At 41.5% G+C, this 20380-nt stretch overlaps 1 protein-coding gene across 2 annotated transcripts in view; it reads left to right on the top strand.

Annotated features, from left to right (window-relative positions):
• AFG2A (AFG2 AAA ATPase homolog A) overlaps positions 1–20177 on the top strand; it is a 189157-nt gene extending 168980 nt beyond the window's left edge. For both annotated transcript variants that reach the window (XM_027456823.3, XM_027456824.3), the window contains exon 16: positions 19835–20177. In XM_027456823.3, coding sequence (XP_027312624.3) covers positions 19835–20011 — 177 coding nt within the window. In that variant the 3' untranslated portion in view covers positions 20012–20177. The remainder of the gene's footprint in view (positions 1–19834) is intronic.
• The last annotated feature ends 203 nt before the right edge of the window (positions 20178–20380 follow it).

The raw sequence follows: 20380 nt of genomic DNA, 5'->3' as shown, positions 1-20380 counted from the left end.
GAAAATGGCTGGAAATTCAGAATGAACATGAATAAATAAATAAATGAGGAGGGGGTGGAAGAGTAATGCAGCAGTTGAGCCTACAAAAAAGTGCTTAACACTGCTGTCTGTACGAAGGTAAGTAAAGAGAGCAAGTTAAGGTAGATGCCAGGGCCAGTGACAGCACCGGGGACTAGAGGAGCCCCTCTGCTCATCTCGCGGTGCTGGGGCTCCCGAGGCTTTTTCTGCCGAGCCAGTGCAGATCCTTGCTATATCCCCTGGTGAGCGTCGCTCGTGCTGTGGTTTCTCAAGGTGAACAAAACGACGTTGTTGGTGTTAAAATGATAAACCTAGTCCAGTCCTAGTCCAGTCAGGATCCGCACAGAACAGGTTGTTCCCTGCAAGTCGGAACAACGCTGATAACATTTGGCAGGAATAGCAAATATGCATTAATATTTGCACTACGATAACAGAGGGATTCTATTTTGAGGCTTATATTTGATAGTAATAATTCATCCTTGTTTCTGATATGATTCCTGAAAGAAAGTATCTCCCTCCTGCCGTGAAGGGGTTTTCTCGAAAGTCTCCCCTTTTTACAACGGAGCTTTTAGTCACTTTATTTTTACCATTGAAAAGCCAGCAGTTTTATTGTACTAATGCTTAGCCTGCCAGGACTTTTTAGCACCAGATTTTTTTCATTTGAAAATAGTGAGGGTTTTTTGTTGTTTGCTTCTTCTTAATTCATATACAGCATTTAAGGAAAGCTTAATTAATCCCAGCATGCAGGGAGAGGAAACAGTGTTTCAGCAATTGAGAATATAATTAGCTACATTTATACAGAAGTGATTGTATTTCCTAAATCCTTTTATTATTATTATTATTTATTTTTTCTTTATGAGTTTGGGACTAGGGATGGAGGGCAGGCACAGGCTCTGTGAAAAAACAGGGGTAATAAAAAATACTTTCATGAAAAAAAAAGAAGTCTGACGAGCTATCTCTATTCTTCTGCAGAGCTGAAAAACTGTTCTTACTCTTAAAACTCTTTGACAGAGGTGGAGTTTAAACTTAGGCTGAGGAAGTTTGCAAAGATTGGAAAAGCCACACGAGCTGAATCCTGTTCTCAAGGTGTAAACATAGGATGATAGGGCTGGTATTGGGTATGAAGGCCAGACTTTTTACTGTTTTTTATTAAAATATTTTGTTACTTCTGCTGCAAATTAGCATTGGTTTGAACATTTTCTCTCTTAAGTATTGTTCAGTCTTCCTCATTAAAAAAACATTTCCTCAATAATAATAGATTCCATATGTAGATGTACTATGTAAAATGATACATATTAATGTAAGTAATCATATATGGAAATGTTTTTTTGCTTTTCACCAAGTAATGACTCTTTGCATTTCAGCCTTCTGTCCCCCAAACAAGCAGAACAACAAGTAAACCTGTTGAAGGGAAATTGTTTCAAATAATTTTCCAGATACCACATTTTCTCAGTTCAGATGGAGCTGGCGAAGGAGCTGGCCAGTAGAGATCGACCAGTCTTCTTCCAAGAACAACTTGACTCTTTCGGCAGCGTGGTCAGTACCACGCATCCATGTGTGCCTGACAACTAACTTACTGAGAGGCCTCAGTTCAGGAAAGCTGTTACCCATGTGCTTGGCTTAAGAAGTGAGGGCAAGTCCCTTCTGGTTCAGAAACCTTTGCACTGACTGGGAGTAAATGGGCTCCTAAGTGTGCTTACAGCTGAGCATTTGCTGAAGTGTTTTGCTGAACAGCCCTGTTGTGGTGAGACAGAAAGACTTTATAGTGCCTCGCACATCGTCTCAGAAACATATGGGGAAAGTATTTCTTGAAAAGAAGGAAAACAAAATCCTTTCCTTTTTAAAGGTTTACTACAGTATTCCAAAATTCTCCTGTAGAAATAACACTCACCCTCAAATTCATACAAAAAAAAGAGCTCAAAAAGCAGAGTTCCTTTATGAAATCTATTTTTTCATCTTTTGTGCATGATTGTGAGAAAAGGAATATGGTCATGTGTTTTGGTTAAACCTTATAGCACAATGCAGTCAAGCAGTCTGGCAGATGAGATGTTCTCCAGCTCTCCTGTAGCAGATGAGCTTCTGGCTTCTGTGTGGTGGATGGCGTGGGGAGAGCAACAGGCGCTCTTCACTGCTGACAGCTGCATGTGCAGCAACACTTAAAAGATTATCAGGACTGTTTCCCAAACCAAAAGAGATACACCAGATTTTAATTCAACCCAAAGGTGGATGATGATGATAATTTAAAAAAAATAATAATAATCCTGAATTAACCGAAGTAGTATAGGCCATTGCTCTCTCATTACTTACATAGAAAAAAAAAAAAAGCAGTTAAGATTGTAGGTTTCTTGTCATTTATTTATTTTATTATTTATTTATTTATTTATTTTTACCTTAGGAGAAGATTTCAGAATGTTTTGGCTTGAAAAGGTTTTAAGTATTTCAATTCAAAATTACTTTTTCAAGATTTCCTTTCAATTCTGCTGCTAAGCATATTGTGTGAGGTTGAATTCGAACTGTTGTTTATTTGCTTTTGGATTAAATGACATATTCTGCTAGAGAAATATTCAGTTTTCTGTTCAGCAGAAAATCTTTGCAATTCTGCTTTTGGATGAACCTGAAATGAGAGGGGGTTTGGTTTTCTGAAATGGGAAGATAAAAAAAAAAAAAAAAAAAGCTACTTCAGCAGATGTTGATAAATGGCACTTTTACTTCAGCATGAGCATCAATTTTCAGTCTTTACGTACTACACTTCTTCATTGTTCTTTCATTAAGAACATGGAGACGACTGAGTAGCACAAATACTTTCACGTTTATTTCTATTTCTGCACAGTACTTTTGAGGGAGAACTCAACTCTTGGAAGATAACGCTTTCTCAGGTGGAAATAGTAAAGTTGTAGGAAATAGGTGTTAGAGACTCTATAGAGGAATATTTAGTTGATCTGTATCTTAAAACGTACTCTGTTTTGAAAACGTATTTAAATGATTGTATGATTATACATAGTTGTGGGTGACTAATCTAGTCTATTGCTGCAGGTCATGGGAATAGTCATAAAAAGTATTTATTCTGAACATGAACCCGGATGCATGCTTTCCCTGCATGTTTCCCATATGTTCCACAAGTAAACAGTAAATCAGATAGAGAGGAATTGAGGAAAGAGACGCAGTGGGTGAGTGAGGAGTCTGCAGCACTGGAGCTGCAGCCTGACGTGGTTGGAAGTTGTAACTTGTTTCTCTGAGAAGAAAAGAAAAGAAGGAATTAATCTAAGTGGAACAAACGTGCTTCACAGACATAGAAACCCACAAAAAAAAAAAAAAATAATTAAAATCTTTATCAGAAAAGGATTGATGGGGAGGTGCAGAGAAAACCGGCAGTCTCTGTGCCATTTGCTCACGGGTACTTAGTGCTGCAGCAGGGGCTGGCACTTCTCTGCAGACTTCAGCCTTCATTGTCGTCTCCTGAAACCAAAGCATTTAGGGAATTGCTGGCTCAGTTTGACACCTCCCTGTTCCTGTCTCTATCGACCTTTCCCGGTTGTACCCCCCCAGGGTATATCCGCCTGCTGTGATGTCCTGTCGGAGAGGTGCTTTGGTCCTCACTGCCTCTGTCAGGAAACCTGAGCCTCTTTGCTGACTTGTCCTGGGGAGACAGGAAGAGGGCAGATGAGCTCTGTGGGATATGGTTAGCGGTCTGACCTGTGAGGAAAGCAAAAATGCATTTTCTAATATAGTTCAGGAGCACTTGAGAACTGCTGAGTTACAAATGTAGTACACCAGCTGTAGGAGTGGAAGGGTGGTAGTTGTGTTTGGCGGAAGAAACCATGTTTTGCCATTGTCACTTTAATACACATGAAAAGCTTCAATCTCTACTTTTTTTTTTTTTTCCCTCATGATGTTTATCAGTGTTATCTGGCTTACCTTTAATTCCAGCCAGGGACCAGTCCTGAGGCTCTGCAGCATTGTTTCTCAGTACCCATAGCCTACACTGGTTTTCTCTTCACCACCCCAGTAGTTTCTCAGTCACCGAATGAGGCCATTTTGTAGCTTTGGTGTCATGGGCTGGGAAATCTGCTCTTGGAGGCAGCTCACACAGGCTTTCCATGCCCTGCAATCCCTCTGATTTTCCTAACGTCCTTGCCTTCTTCCCTGGGCTGGAGAAAGTACATGCTTTCTGTGGGAAATGATTGGGAGATTAGAGAGAAAAAGTTGGTGTCGTTCCAAAGGGTGGTGATATATATATTAGCACCGTTTATAAGATAAAGCCAGATCTCTATTCTCTGTTACCTCGTGAGACTTCAGCCTAGGGCTAAATGCAGCCACAGACGAATGCTCTTTCTTGTACTTCTAAGGGCACGTCAACGTGAGGAAGTTATCCTGGAATGAGATAGGGCGTGAATTTAAATGCGGTCGCAGTTCCAGAATAACATCCTGTGCAGACAAGGCCTTGCCGAAGTGACTCAAAGCAGTGGAATGGCTTCGGTGGGAGCTGAGGACAGCGAGGCCTAGCCCCGCGACACGAGGGCCGCCTGGGCACCGCATCCCCGCGCTCCTTTGGTGGGGCCGCCTGGGCACCGGCTGCTCTTCCCCTCCATTTCTCTGTGGAAAACGGGATTTCCTGCTTATGTGATCGCTTGTCAGTAAAATGCGGAGGGTGACAACCTGCAGTGTTACTTTCCAGATGCCAACCATCGTTTAATGCCCAACGTGTGAGTGATGGGGACTGTTTTAGCTCTGCCATCACTTACTAGTTTTTGAGATTCCTACAGATTATGAGGTAGGGTTTCGTCGTCTCTGCTCTGTTGCTCCTGAAACAGTATAAAAGGAAAACTTCTGCAAGAGGAAAATGCATAATTAAGCTTCTCTTTTAGAAAAAACAATAAAATAAACATTAATGTTTGCAGTGTCAGGGGTACCTGAGTGCACACCCGCTCAGAATGGTACTGTGGGAGTTACAAATCACCTCCTTTGGTGCTTGTAAGGTTGCTACAATAGCTTTTAGGCCTTATACTATGTGATTTGGTTGTTGCCTATTTTTACAGTCTGCTGAAAATTAGTGTTTATTTTGAAAGTGCCTTTCTTGAGATTAAGTAGAGCATTAATTAGTCGGTGTGAGGAACAGAGTGCATTTTTCTACCACAGCTTTCCATCATGTCAAAAGCTCCTTGCCAGATGTGGAGATCATAAACAAACACACATGGCTGCTGCATGTAAATCATCTGCAGGATAAATTACTGCTGATCTCTTCTGATTAGATCATTATGTCTTCCAGCTCATTAATACACTTTCAACCATGCAGAGGATCTAGGTACTAATAGCTCACAAAGCAATATACAGGAGAACGTTAACTTCCCATGCCACTAGAAATACACTTTGGTACAAGTGTATAATGTAGTTTGCTGCTGCTGCTGTGAAGTTGATGCTTTAACATAGGCCTCAACATAGTTGAGACTGCCGGTACAAAGCCTGTGCTCCATGTCTGGGAGATCTCTACTTCAGTGAGTCACACGTTATTGTCAAATAAATGCACACGCAGCAAACTATGTTGTAGGCTGCAACCTCACACTTGCAGCAAATTGTATTTCTCGTGAGAGCTGCGCTGCTTTGTGCCTGTCTCAAGTATGCATTAACACTTTTTCAGCTTTGGGTCAGGCTGCCTTTGCTCTTCAGCGCACAAGAAGAGACATGAGCGGCAACGTCCCCTGCTTAAATAATGAAAGGTCATGCAGACAGTAACAACCTCAAAGTCACTGCAGGTCATGGTGAGCATTGTTATCTCCAGTAGGTAGACAGTTGATTTTTAAAGAGTAAGTACCTGTATAAAGATGATTAGCACAGCACAGACATTAACCATACAGGATCTAATGAAATGGAGCAAAATCATCCAGCTGGCCTCAGTGGCAAAGGGTAGCCTTCTACTAGACCTTCACATGTCTTCATATTTTCCTTTTACTGTAGACATATAGGTGGAAATCCTCACTGGTTAACTCCATTTTAATGAATGGAAGAGTGTGTGGTGAGGTGGCACTTATCATTGCCTGTGCCCTGCATGCGTTGCAGCTCTCATGCAAGCCCCAGGCCTCTTGAGTGTAGCATGCATAGATGTGAAATGCAAATTTAGCATGTGTAGATGTGAAATGCAAATGGTTTGCACCCTGGTAACAAAGGATTTGGGTGACCAGGAAAACGAAGGACAGTAATTTGTAGATCTTTGCACACCACATCAGAGATTGGGAACCCAGGATGCAACTGCTGCCAGTAGGTGCTTTGCATGCAGTAATCTAGCTGTAACTACTTTAACTATTTAAAGTTAATGCTGTGTTTAAGATGTGAAGCACCAAAGAAATGTGACACATTGGTGTTAATCATGATTTGTTACTGTTACTGGTGCAAATGTCTTAGCATTCTTAAATTTATTAATTGAATGAGTCTTGTGTTAGAAACTGTCTCTTGTTCTAATAATGGATACTAATGAGTATAAGATTTTGCAGAACCAGTAAGTACCATCACCTTAAAGATGAAAAGTGTCTTGCTTGTTGATTGAATATGTTCTGTCACTGATTTATAGCTTCCACTTAGCTTCCAATTATACAGAGCAGATAAGTGTTTTGGAATGCATTTAAGCATGTGCTTTACTTCAGTCGTGTTTACTGACGTCAGTGGAGCCCGAAGCATATGCTTGTATGCTTTAAGGGATGCTTCTTGAAACAAGGAGAGAGGATGAGAGAGAGAAGTCTCTCCTTCCCTTGCTGTCTCTCCTCTTCTCATGTATGAGTAACATATTGTGCGTCTGGTTTTGTTTAAATTCAAGGATGGCAAACAACCACATTCTGTGAAAACTTCCTATTCTTCCCATCCTTCTTAAAGTTGTGTTGTGTGTGTGTGTTGTTTTTTTTTTCCTTCTTGTTATTGATATTTGGTAACCTGCAGAGACGAAGTGATGAGAAACTCGGAGGTCTTTACAGAGGCGTTTATTCTAGCAGTGTTTGTATAAAGCCCTGTGGTCCCACTAAAGCCCCAGTTCCTTTGCTTGCTTTGCTCTTTCAAACACAGCCTTGGCACGGACTAACTCTTCATTAGCACAGGTTCTGTTGAGAGAGAGGTGGTGTGGAAGATGGATGGGCGAATCTCCCAGCTAACGGCAGTTGATTGAATTGCCTCTCTGCTAAAATAGTGCTCCTGAAGCCTGGCCTAATCTTTTACAGTGATCAAAAAATATATGGATACTTGTTTGTAAATTATATGTCTTTGAACCCAGTAAACCTCTTGGTTCTTCTGAATCAAGTGTGCTTGATGTTCAGATGAGTTTGTGTTCTGAGGTTTAAAATGCAGTAGTACTCATTATGTACTTTAAATCTACAAAATAAGTGTGTTTACAGACACTACTTTTTAAATAGGGGGAAAAAAAAAAAGTGGTTTTGTGTGAGGATTTACTTTTTTAAGCTGTGAAGCATTTCCTGACATGTTTGTAACAGCTAAGCAGGATGTTTGTTGAATTCATATGTATATGTAACTGCTATGTGGCTATCCCTGTTTTGCCAGCTGCCCAATTACTGTTGTGACAGACCAAACAACTGCTAAATGACAGCACTGAAAATAATTTTGCTGGTTTCTCAGGAAAGCGTAGGTATTAGACTATTTTGAAGGGCCATTTGCATGACATTTAAAATATTCTTTAGCCTTTGAAGGTAGGGAGAGGAAGATTTTGTAAACAGCCAAGAACGTATGTAGTTGTAGCATTAACAGCTGAATGTCACATCTTTTTCCCTCCATCAGAGTCAGGGTTATGTGACTAGGGTTATGCTGACCCTAATTATGAAGTCCAGGGCTGATCTCGGATTTCAAAACCACTCTTCTATGTACAAAAATGTCAGCGTAAACTCTTCCTGAAACCATGTAAACTTGATGAGGATCTTCTTTTAATAGAGAAATCATATTACGAAATACATCTGTTCCCAATAGTTTTATGAAATGCCTTGTGGCAATTATAGCAATCTCTTGCTTAGCAAATAATACCAGGAAAATATCTAGCACATTTTTACTGTTTTTCCCCCTTCTAGATATATACTGTGTTAAAGAGAAGGATCAGCAGTCTATCACTAGTACATAAATTAAGAAGTCCCTTGGTGGCTGCCTTAATAGCCCTAGTAGTACGTATTTAGTGAAAGAAGAGCTGGAAAGCAGCATGCACATTTACTGCATAGCTGACTTGCTGTAAAGTTGTCAGGCAGTACTTATTTATGAATCCTGCAACCTGAAAAAAATGATAAGATTACCATGACATGACAAACACCGGCTATAAATAGATTTCCCCTTCCTGCTCATCTCCTCTTCCTCCTGCCCTTCACGCTCCACTCCAGCGTAACAAGCTGCCGGGGCCGCGCGGCTCCCCCAGGTGAAGGTCAGCTCCTGATGGATTTTTGATCACCATGTAAAGTTCTCCTGTTAGTATGTGGTCCCAGTTTTAACCTCTTTGCAGATTCCCTCGATTATCCCAAATCACTTTCACATGGAGCTGAGGTTAAGCTTTATTTCTCTTGGCTTGTCCCTTCTGTAGCAGACACTTCCTCTTCACTTTGAAAGGACAAAGCGATGTTCAGCTGCCTGGGCCTGCGCCCAGCATTTGATTTATACATTATTTAATTTCCTTTAGAAAATTGGAAGCAGAACTTTAGGAGTGGAAGTCAGTCCTTTCCATTTGTTTAAGGATCTTTTAGAGCTAATATAATCATCGATACTAGATGTCAGCATGATTAGGGTGACTTAAGGTAAAGCAAAGAAAACTGAATACCAGGGGAAATTCTGCTGTAATGGAGAGGGTGCCAAGATTTATAGCCACGCACAGCATCTCTGGGTTTGGAACTGTGGCATTAAAACATGAAAATGGAAAATCATCAGATTTTTGAGCGATGTGTTTAAGACACCTGTTTCCCCTTACCGCATGGCAGACTGGGGCAAGAAATGTTTGTGCCCTTCACCTTATATTTGTGATTGTTTTTTTGGACGGCGATGCTTACTGGAACTTAATTTAACCAACTAACTAATTTTGCAGAAATTCTTCAGTTGGTCCGGAGGTTTGCGTTTGGGCTGACACTGCATTCACTTCTGCAATTAGGTCTGCACATGCTGTCAAGTGACTGCCAAGGCAATTTGAAAATTTCTCATGCAGTAGAGTCAGGAAATTAAAAATTAACTCTGGAAAGGACATCATATAATATTTGGCAGCGCGGTTTGAGTACCGTGTCCACTGAGGGTGGAAGGTCCTCATTAAAAAAAAAAAAAAAAGAGTATGAATGCCGAAATATTTCTTCCATGGGGTTTTGAATGATCCACAGCTGAGTGAAATATCGAAAGAGGTGAAACCTGTGGCATACATGGGATTATAGATATGATATGAGTTACTTGTGGGCTTTAGTTTAGTGGAATAGCATTTAATGAAGGAGAATGAGAGTCCTGTGCTGTCCTAGGGCTCTGTGGTGCTACGGCTGCTCTTCCCTGTCTGTGGGGAGAGAAAATGACTTCAGTGCTGGAGAAGGTCTCTGCGACTCCACATCCACACCACATCTTGCAGGGTGAGGGATTTGTTTTGTAAGGCGTTACCACGCTTGGTAAGTCGCAGATGCACAGGCACAACTTTGTGCATTACAGCTGCACTGTGCAGCCTGCACTTCCTGATGCAGCCTGCAAACAAGCAGGTCAGGCACTTTGTATCTCTGCGTCTGCCTAAAACAAGCATCTTCACCAATCTGGGCTGGTGAGGTAGTTGTGTGGGAAAAATGCCCCATGAGAAAAAGGGATCAACAAAATCCAACTTCCCCTTGACACCTCACATCTTTAGGACTATCTCATACCAGACAAAGCAGATCATTAGTATTACAAAGTCTTCCAGATATCATGAAATGTATTTCATTTATTATCAATTAGGAAATGCTAAGAGCATATCCTGAGCTTTAGAATGCTGAATAATTTCAGAGTAGAGAAAATAGCGTTTTGTTTTTTGTTTAGTATGCAAACCAGCGCTTCTGTGCTAGCATCCTGTACGTGCTGTTTTCGCTCTTTTGAGCTTCTTCATCTTTCACTGTATTCAGACAGGAGTTAAAACACTCTCTCTTTTAGAGGGAGAGGGAGAAAACCTAAGAGACCAGGGAGGTTTTTGTAATAACGTGGCACAAACTGAGGAGGATTTTGTGAGTGAGTATGAAGGAGAATAAATGAAGGAATTTGCTAAGTCAGATCTGTCATCTTAGGAGTAGCAGATCTGGTTACCCAGAATACTGAAGTGACTTTCAGGCATGGCACGGATTCATTTTTTCAGCCGCAGGAGAGCACTCAGATGAGATGTTTTAATGTTAACAATGCAAAAGCAGGTGCCATTTTGATCTGGTCACTCATACCCTTTCACTGAAGGTAAGTGGCAGCTACAGGTTCTTACAGATAAGCATTTTACCTCATGTTGCCTCACTCAGTCCTTTGGCTTGTTTCCAGCGTGTGAGGTGCCCACCACACTGGGGACAAGCTGTGCCACTTGGGAGAGAGCTCCTGCCTTTGGATGGCGTTATGAATCCCTCACCACACGTGCTCAGTGATTAAGTCAACACAGCAATGATATACTTGAGATAAATTGCTCAAATTTTTTATTGAACCTAGAAGTAGTTAGCAAATGCACTGTTATTGCCAACAGAATTGTGTTAAATGGTTTATGTCTGAATAGCTCAAAACATCCTTCCTCCCTTGCTATTCTTGTTTCACTTATTTATGCCATTGCTTTTTCTTGGTAATTACTTCTTTGCTTTTCTTGCACAAGCAAAACTTGACTTAAAACTTACTTTAAGTTCTTTACCAGCCTTTCTGCTTCTTCCTTAAGGAGTAATAACCTTGCAGGGAGGGATCTAGCGTTGGCTGAGAGCATTGCTTCCTAGGGCTAACTGCACTCCCCGTCATATTCTGCCTCCCTAGAAAACAGGCATGCAGTCCTCCCATTTTCTTGGGAAACATGAGCAGCTGGGTACCATGGGAAGCTCCAAGAGGTAAACTTAGAAACAGCCTGAAATTCCTCTAGCACTCTGCCAAGGAAATAGATACTCCACGTGAGACATCTCGCACCTTTTAGGAACTAAGACCCAATAAATGAAAAAGCAAGGGAGCGTCCATTAAGGACATTATTCATCTTGCAGTCAAAAAAAATGTATTACATTCTCTTTTATTCTCAGTATCATATGATTTTTATGCTTTCTATCCAACTGCTAGAAACAGTAAGACTCAGAAGATTTCCTAGAGTTTCTGGCCATTATTTTTAGATGAGTGTGTTTGCATTTACTTTATTGTATACTATATCTCATACATAGATAACTACAAGTACAATTGCTGTTAACCTGCCAGACAAAGACAGTATTTGCCATGGTGGAAGGTCTAAAGACAGGATGAAAGGGGAAGTTTAAAAGCCCCCCCCCCAAAAAAAATTTTTTTTCCTTTACTTTTTGCTCAGTAGATTTGGAAGTTTAGAGCTGTAGCCGTCATTTAATGGTGGCATAATGTAATAGAAATGCAGCTGGAGCTGAAATGAGTTGAAAGACAGTTCTAGACTGGCTGGGTTCTACTGGTGAGAAAAATATTTTTAGGGAAGGGAGGGCACTGCTCCCGATTCCCTTTGCAGAAATGCATTTATTTGCTTTGTTTTCATGGCTCCTATCTAAGGCCTCTCTACTCTCCCAGGTTAAGCCTGAGAAAGGAATTGCTGGCTTGAGAAGCAAAAGCATGAATTATTTTTCAATGCAAGAAACCAGGAACATGTTGAATGTATCTTCCAAACTCAGATCTGTATAACTCAACATCTGAAAAGAGGGCAAGCAAACAAAACAACTAATTAATGCCCCTACTGTGGTAGGTTTCATAAAGTAGAAGCTGCCAAATCAGTTTTGTTGTTTTTCCTTCTGTTTTCTAGAGAGAAACCTATGACATGTGCAGCTAATGGTCTCCTCCAACCCTTTTAGTTTTTTAATTTTTAGTTGCATAATTCAATCTGTCTTGCTAGCGGCATTCAGCAAAATAGCACTGGCTGTATGTACAGGTCCTCTGTAGTAACCGCGTACTCTGAGTGAGAACACAGTATTCGGTTAATTACTTTTAATTAAAATGAACACACATGCACACACACATGTATTTGTACATATAGAAAGTCTCTGTTTTTCTAGTGGCTTGGCTTCCTTTTCCTCATTGAAGGGAAGAAGTTAAACTTTCTCATTAAATGTTTATATAAAAATGAAATAATTCTGAGGTTAACCAGAAATGCAGCTTAATCTTGTATAGAAACATGTGTGTGATTTTTTTTTTTTTTTTTCAGTTGCACAAATATAGCTGAAACTTGATGTTGGCAGAGAGTGCTGTTTAAAAATATTTAGTCCCAGCATGTAAAAACTCGTTTTGTTACGGAATTCCTTTGTGAAAGGTGTAGCTATGCCATGTCTCTGCCAAAGTGATGGGATCCATATCGACATAGTACGTTTTGGAAACTAGCTGCATTTTGGGCTTGTAGTTACAAAAGTTAAATTGGAATTTACATGTTTTATATATTGCTTGGAAGGATACCACATCTAGTAATATTTTTTAAGAGAGTGGAAAGAAGAAAAAAGAAAGCTTACAGATGGATTCGAAGTTTTGCTCTGTTAGAACATGTCGGGATGAGTAGAGGTATGTATGATGACACTTAGCATGTACCACTGAAGGCTCCAGTTTATTCTCTCTAGCTGTCATCATGTGCTATAGTTATGATACATATGCTTAATTTTGGCTACATACCTCATCTCTTCCTTCTCTTCTCTGGGCGTGTTTAAGCTTTATAGAATAATAAGAGCTACTGATACACGTGATACTGTCTGCTGCCCAGGCACAGCCCCTGCTGTGCTTTTGGTCCTGCGAGAGCTGTTACATGCAGCGTTTTGTGGCCATTCATTGCGTCCCACGAGAGCAAAGGACCACTTGTCTGGCTCAGTCCCTCACCATCGTGCCAGGCTCTGTGACAGCAGGGGACCACAGCAGGTAGATGAGGTGAACCTGAAGCCTGGACCTCCTGGCTGAAACCTGGAGGAGGACGTAGTCTCTGTTGCAGCCTCCCAGGGGAGTTGTGGCCACCACAGGAAGATCTGAGCAGGACCCATCGTCCTGGTCAGGCCAGGTGTATTCAGGTGGCATGGCTGCTTTGTGTCCCTGTGCGGCACCTCGGGTAGGTTCTGGGCACACACATGCATGGTCACAAATGCATTGATCGATCTGCAAAATTACATAAATAAGTAAACTGTAGATAAAATACTAAATGAAGACTTGAGCCTGTCTGTTCTAAACTAAGGTCACCTACAGATATTAAAGGAGATGGTTTTTTTTCAATTACATTTCCTTAACAACCTCTCATGAAAGAAATCAGGAATAGTAGAGATTGTTTGCTCAGTTTGTTGGATCATAGACACAAGATACACATAATACCTGCCCTCTTTATTTAAGAATTGCAAAGGTGCTTGCTTCTTCATTACTACAGACATGTTTTAAAGTAGATTATCCAATGTCAGCTCATATTGAATGTCTCTTTAATAAACAAGGAAGAAGAAAGTCCACCTTTTTAGAAAAAAAAAAAAAAAAACAAAACGTTTAATTATAGTATTTTGTTGCATAGGATGGTTTCAGTACAAATAAGAATTCATCTGTTCCACGGCAGTGTTCATGAATACAGAACCAGACTACATGTATATGCTTTAACTTCAGGAAAAGTAATGTTTTAAAACGTAGCTGCTTTGAAATCAAAGAAGCATCTATCTCACTGAGGCACTTACACGGCCTGTGAGTGCCTTGCACACTTCTTTTTTTTAGCATTGCTTTTGCAAGCCATGTAAAGTGACATGGGATATTCAGTAAATTCCCTCCAAAATTCCAGCAATAGGGGCAGCACGTGAGTCTGAGGAATGAATGGGGACTCTATGAAAAGCTAATACACTATAATTGTCTTCTGTTTAGAAGAGATTGTTTTCCATTTGCAGGATGGCCAAATATAGAATCCATTTGATTTACATCTGCAGATCACAGCTGTGGGTGGAAGGAAGAGGTGTGACATATAGGGTCAATTCTATCTTGTTCAAAGGTTAGATGAAAATTTATCGCAGAGTAATCGATTATTTCCTAGTATTGGAAACTTTTTCTCCTAGGCAGAATGAGATTTGTAGTATATAAGACTTTCTCTTCTCAGAGAAGAGAAAAAAGGCACGTTATCATGTATTTCCATATTTTTTTGAATATGTGCAACAGGAAAATTGATTCTTGAGAGAAATACTAAATTGAAGCCTTTTTGAAATGCATCAAAAGGTCCACCGCTCACGACTTACAATCCTCTCAATTTAAGTCTGTTTTCAAGAAGAAAATGGTAATTGTGCTGTCTCCAAAGAGTATTTTTATTTCCAAAAGCAGTACCATGTATGAAAGCATTATCTGCAGCGCATCTCCCTTGCCCAGCCAGCATCGCGCTGCGATACCCGCAGCAGGCTGCCTTGCCTGTTGGAGTGGGGTGGTGGTGCTGAAACAGGATGAAGGTCAGTAATATAGTGGTGAACTGGTGTTGGTTTTTCTGGTTTGGTTTTCACACGGTCTGGTGATTTGACCCAGATCAGGGACGGGACAGCCTTGTGGCAATGCAGGCACAAAGGGGAAGGGGCAGAGAGGGGACACCATGTCCCAGGGGCCACTCCCCACCACGGAGAGACCTGCTGGGGCTGTCGATTGCCTCGTGGAAGCACACACAGGGGTCGGTGCCATCCATGCCCAGCACTGTCTGGAGCCCATCCCTTGCAGAGGCTGTGAGCTGCTGGCACCAAGCTGAGCCGAGGTACTTAGGGCAGCTTTAGAGTAGGGGCAGCAATCTTCCCCTACTGCTCCTTTTTAGTTTCTGCCTGGTTGGTTTTCTGCTCTTGCTTTGGAAAGGCTTCCATGGCCATCTCTTTTCTAAGTCAGGTCCTAATCCCTGGGCCCTCAGAGCCCCCTGACATCCCCAGTTGGGTGTGGGACAAGGCTGTTGCTCCCAGCGGCTTTGGGCTTGGGTTGAGCGGGACGTCTGACACAGGCAGCAATTTGCTCGAGTGAGAAACAGATGTCCTGACCCGGGACCCATTCACATCTAGTCAAAAGGCCGCGCAGGACCCCTTTCTCTCCCCGTAGCAGAGGGGAGAGCTAACCCGCTCGGCCTCGCCAGCACGCACCCCACCGGCACGCAGGCTCGCAGGTAGCTTGCAGCCAGGAAGCGCCACAATTCGTGCTATTCACAAACCACAGGGTACTATTCTGCTGGCGGGCTCCTAATCCCTCTTACACACAGCCCCTTACAACTTTAACTGGCGGGGTGGAGGAGCGAGTTAAAAAGGAAGGAAAAAGGAAAATGAAACACAATGTACAGCCAGGCAGTGTCTGCCAGTGACTGCACACACAATCGACACCAGCTGCAGCCCAATTAAAGCCGACATTCACAGGTGTTCCCCACAGACCCTGCACGAACAAAACCACTTTCTTGAAAGTACCTAAGGCTTTAACACAGAAGCTCATTTTTTTTTTCTTTCTCTCTCTCTCTCTCTTTTTTTTTTTTTTTTTTTTTTTTTAAGATTCTTTAAAGCTATTTAGAGCACTTTAAACACAAAGAAGCTGAAAAGGACTTTCAGTCCCCTAGAAACAGTTGGTGCTTAATGCCAGGAGGGGGGAGAGTCAGCCCGGCTGAATCAGGCAGCAGGAGAAAGATGGGTTATGCTGAATGCTGCTTATTCAGGGAGCTGTGGCTGGCGCTGGGCATTTTATTGTTGCCAGGGGTGAAATGGGGAGGAGAGAATAACTCGGTGTAAATCCATTTCTTTTTGGTACTCAGTGTTATTTGGACCATAGCTGTGAGCTTGTGTGGGGCTTTGCTGGTTGCTGATGGGGGTGTGTGGTTCAGATGGCGTGCTGGAGCTCTCCCTTCCTCCCAGCATAACTTGACACAGACCCCTTTTTGACTCCGAAGCAGGACTCTACTTTAGCTGTTTAGTTTCTGATCTTGGAAGCACTCACTTAGATGACAGATTGTTCCTTATGTTCAACTCCTGTTGTTAACCAAAAAAACCTTGATGATCTGCTTTTTAAACATGGATTGCAAATTATTTCCATGCTAAGAGAGGATTCCAGATAGCAGACTAATGCATGTGTCGGTAATTTGCTCTCATTGTGCTGAAAATGAGAATCATGTTTGTTAAATTTTCATTGGTAATAATATTAACAATCAAAATAGGGTATATTATAGCATTCAGAGATTCAACAGTATTCAGCCACACCTGGCTGCCTATTCATCTCTGCAATTACACCCCACACCTCGGTAGTTATTGCTTAATTACCTGCTGCCTGGCCTGTTGCTGTTTAATCGGTGTTGTTTCTGACATTCACTTAACGTCTTCATTACTGCTCTAACAGCCAGCGCTGAAAGCCACTCCATATTCAGATGCAGTCAAGAATATCTATTTTGGCCTTCAGGGCTTTGAGGTGCAATTTTTCCTTTGCAGCAACACTAGGACATCATTTCTATTCTCTACAGCACCCTGAGGTCCAAAAGTCTTTTTATACTAAAAAGGTAAAAATGGTGGTCGTTTGGATTTGGATTTGAAAATAATGAAGGATTATTTTAAAACCGGCAGGTAAGTAATGGTGTTTCACGGCATGCACTTACAGAGGCAGGCAGATGCTAGTCATGCTGATAAGTGCCGTGAAGAGAAAAGAAAGTCAGCCAGGCTTCGGATTCACAAGTATAAGATCTAAATTAGACATTGTTGCTCGGTAAAAAATACCGGAGGTGTTGTGGACAGTTTTTCTGGAAAAATCATCTCAGCGCAACCCAGAAGCCCTGCGGCACGGCTCCTTCTAGCCACAAAGGGCTAGGGCAGAGCCAGAGGAGCCGTGGCAGCTGGTCTGAGGCATGGACGGGCTCTGCAGGGACTGAATCACCCAGGGCTCCTCAGCCTGCAACGACTTGACTGAGAGGGGATGAGATAAAAGGCTATAAAACCATCGATGATATGGGGAAGGTGAGCAGGGAACAGCAGATGAATCACTGTTCTCAGAGGACAGGAACTAGGAGGTACTTGTTGAAATTACCCGCTTCAAGACAAACAAAAGTGCTTTTTCATACAGGGCATGATTAGACCGTGGCACTTATTACAGGATGTTGTGGAAGCCAAAAGGAGAGCTGATTTAAGAAAGTAATTGGATGAATTCACTGAGGATAAATTTATTGTGAGGTTTTAAAACTGGTGATCTAGGTGGAACACTTGGTTTTGGAGCGACGCTAAGCCTGGAAAGGCCACGCATCCTGCTGCACAGCCAAGGGTCAGTCCCAGCCAGTACCTTCTGCTCCCTTTCCTCTTTATCTCGCTTGACCCGACTTACATTGTGTTTTAATCCAGGCAGAAATGAGAGTTTAAAACCGTTCTCTTGCTTGTTCTGGGATGAAATGTCTTGATGCGACTGTGACAAAAAATGTCTATTAAAAACCATGGGCCTCAGCCCAGTGATACAGCAGATTTCACCAGGTGAATTCGGTCCCATTTCTATTTGGCTAGACATTGGCAAACTTGTGTTTGCTTCCCACAGGTGATTTAGCTTTACTAGCTAGTGAAAACACTTGTGAGGATTTGTTTTTCTTTTTAGAGTTTGCATATTTGAATGAAGAAAAATAATTAAACCTGCTTTGTTCAAGCTCTTACCTAAGAAACCTCATCTCCTCGGTTAGCAAAGGAATGGAAACAGTGCCATGGGACTGCTGTGATCAGACGCAAGGGCCCAAATTTCAAATATTGTGCCATACTGCCTGCCTTTCATTACTGAATAATATATGAAAGATGTAGTCCACAAAAATTCTGAGTGCAGCCAGGAAAGGAGAGAATGGTAATTGATGCCTTAAAATTCTTCCTCTTCCCTTAAATACTCCTGAATAACAAAGAAAAGAATATCACTTTTCTGGTGTTTTCTCATGTCTAGTAATTTTCAGATATCACAGAACTTGTGTTTCAGACTTGAAGAATTCAATTAAAAGAAAAAATCCTGTGGAGGTTAATTATGGTCACGGTTGCTGATACTCTTGGCAGAGCACAGAGGAAACATCCAATCATCCTCTGCAGTATTGGCTTATGGGCAAATTCCTCCTAAGAGTCTCACTGTACAAATGAAACAGGAAGAGATAGGACTGGCTGGTGTTCCTTCTTTTTTGGATCTGACTGCCTTTCCTTCAGCTTCTCCTTCAGTGAAATGTATCAGTGCCCACCAACTGAACATCTTGTGCTGCAGTAATACCCTGTGCTTTTGATGCTGCAGATGGGTGATGGTCTCTGCGAGCAGGCATAATGGACAAAACCTGCTGTGCTGTGTTCTGGGCTTTTTCAATATTGCATATGAAAACCCACAGAAGGTCCTCTTCATATTGTGGAAAACGTGCCTTTAGTGCTGTGTTTGTGGAGGGAAAATGGACCCCTCCTGCAAGGACCAGCACAGCTTTGCAGTCCTCGATGTTTGGGATCTGTTTTTCTCCCACTCTTCTCCCTTCTGAAAGATTTCAGGGTTTGGTTTTAAACTGGGATGGGAGGGCTGCTCTGCTTTTTTGTGTGCAAGCTTTGTTTTGGTTTTTCTTTTTTTCCTTTTTTTTTCCTTCTTCTTTGAGTAGCTTTGTATTTGTGTTAGTGAGTAGGAAATAGTCACACCATTTACTTTCTGAAAAACCTGACCAGAAGGACCAAAGCACCTGCATTACTGTGTAGAAGGATGCGTTGCCTCTCTGTAAGAAGCTGGTGCACTAAGTCCCAGCTCTGCTTCCACCTTTATCTGTCTCTAAAGTCCTGAAAAGCATTAAAATGCATAACAGGAGTGTTTAGCTTCACTGCTCATTAGAGCAGCACGGAACTAAAAGTAATATTGTTGTAACTTGACAAAGCCATCTAAATCCATGCATGTTTTCTTGTGAAAGCTTCCTAAACATGCTGCTAAATCCTCTAAAAAGCTACTAAACGGCTTTGGCAACCATTAGCACAGCATAAGCAGGGGAACTCTTTTCAGTAAGTGAACAAACAGAGAAAATATGCTGAATAGCTGGACAAATGTGTTTCAGCTGGCTCTTTCATTTACAGATATAAGGGAGCAGTCAATATCAATCACTGTTTTCCCTGTTGCACTGGAAATCACAATATCTCTTTTCATTCCACAAGCTCTTTTCACCACAGTAATGTGTCTTTAGAATGACACTGGCATCAGTCTGTTTCCGCTGTCTGAAGTCCGGAGAGCTTAAAAACACATTTCAGGGTATGAGACCTTAACCCTCCTCCCCTTCCACGCACCCCTCTCCTTCGAGCCTTCCTTGCTGAATTAATTGTTTTTACTTCTTTCCCAGCTTAAAGTTTAAAAGGAAAAGTACCCACGGAGCCTGGGAATATCTGCTCTTGTGCTTTGGGGACAGAAAAATGTATTGCTGCTAGTTGGGGTTTTAATTTATCAGGTGTTGCAATGAGTTTAAGGCAAGGTAATATGATTATCAAGTTAAAGTAATTTGCAATGTACTCTGCTATGAAATGTAAAGTTACTGTGGTTTGTTTGAATTTGGAGCTTTATCACATTTCTGGGAAGTGCTAATCACCCACAGTTTCATTTACTTTAAAAAAAAAAAAAGTATTGGAGAAATTCTGTCCTTGTAAGTATCCGGCATGTTGATATTCTTGTGCTTGCCTTCTTCATTTCAACTTGGACATTTTATAATAATAATATGGTGCAATTTGTGTTTGTTTCTTTGCAGATAACCGCAGTCTGTAGAGAAGCAGCCCTGCTAGCTCTTCAGGAAGACATAAATGCCGAGTATATCATGGGACGGCATTTTCGGTATGCACTGACAGTCGTGACACCAAGAATTCCCAATTCCTTAATCCAGTTTTATGCAGATTATCAGCAGCAAAGTGGACTGCACGCACTTTGAAAGGCAAATTAATACATGTGCCTGCTCATAGCGTGAATAGCAAATTTCCTTTGTAAAGCTGTCAAGAGCTAAAGAATTTTGTATTGTACATGGAGTGTCCAAAGTTGACTCAAATGTGGAATCATCATAATAAATGCCCATGTGGATTTTTTGAGTGTAAAAGAAATTGTGTAAACTTTGTGTTTTATGTGGTATAATCTGCATTTTAGAGGTAGTAAGAGTGCTGGGGTAATTCAGTATTTCTGAGTGTACAACCACATGTCACAAAATAATTACCAAATTCTGAGGTTTTGGTGGATTCTTGGCCCTAAAAAGAGTAGCAGCGAATGTCATGACTGCTTTCGTTTGTTCATGCCCTTAACCTCGGTT

The sequence above is a fragment of the Anas platyrhynchos genome, chromosome 4 (genome assembly GCF_047663525.1).
Source record: "Anas platyrhynchos isolate ZD024472 breed Pekin duck chromosome 4, IASCAAS_PekinDuck_T2T, whole genome shotgun sequence".
Lineage (NCBI taxonomy): Eukaryota > Metazoa > Chordata > Aves > Anseriformes > Anatidae > Anas > Anas platyrhynchos.
The sequence above is the reverse complement of the archived record's forward strand: the minus strand, read 5'-3'. Positions and strand labels throughout refer to the sequence as shown.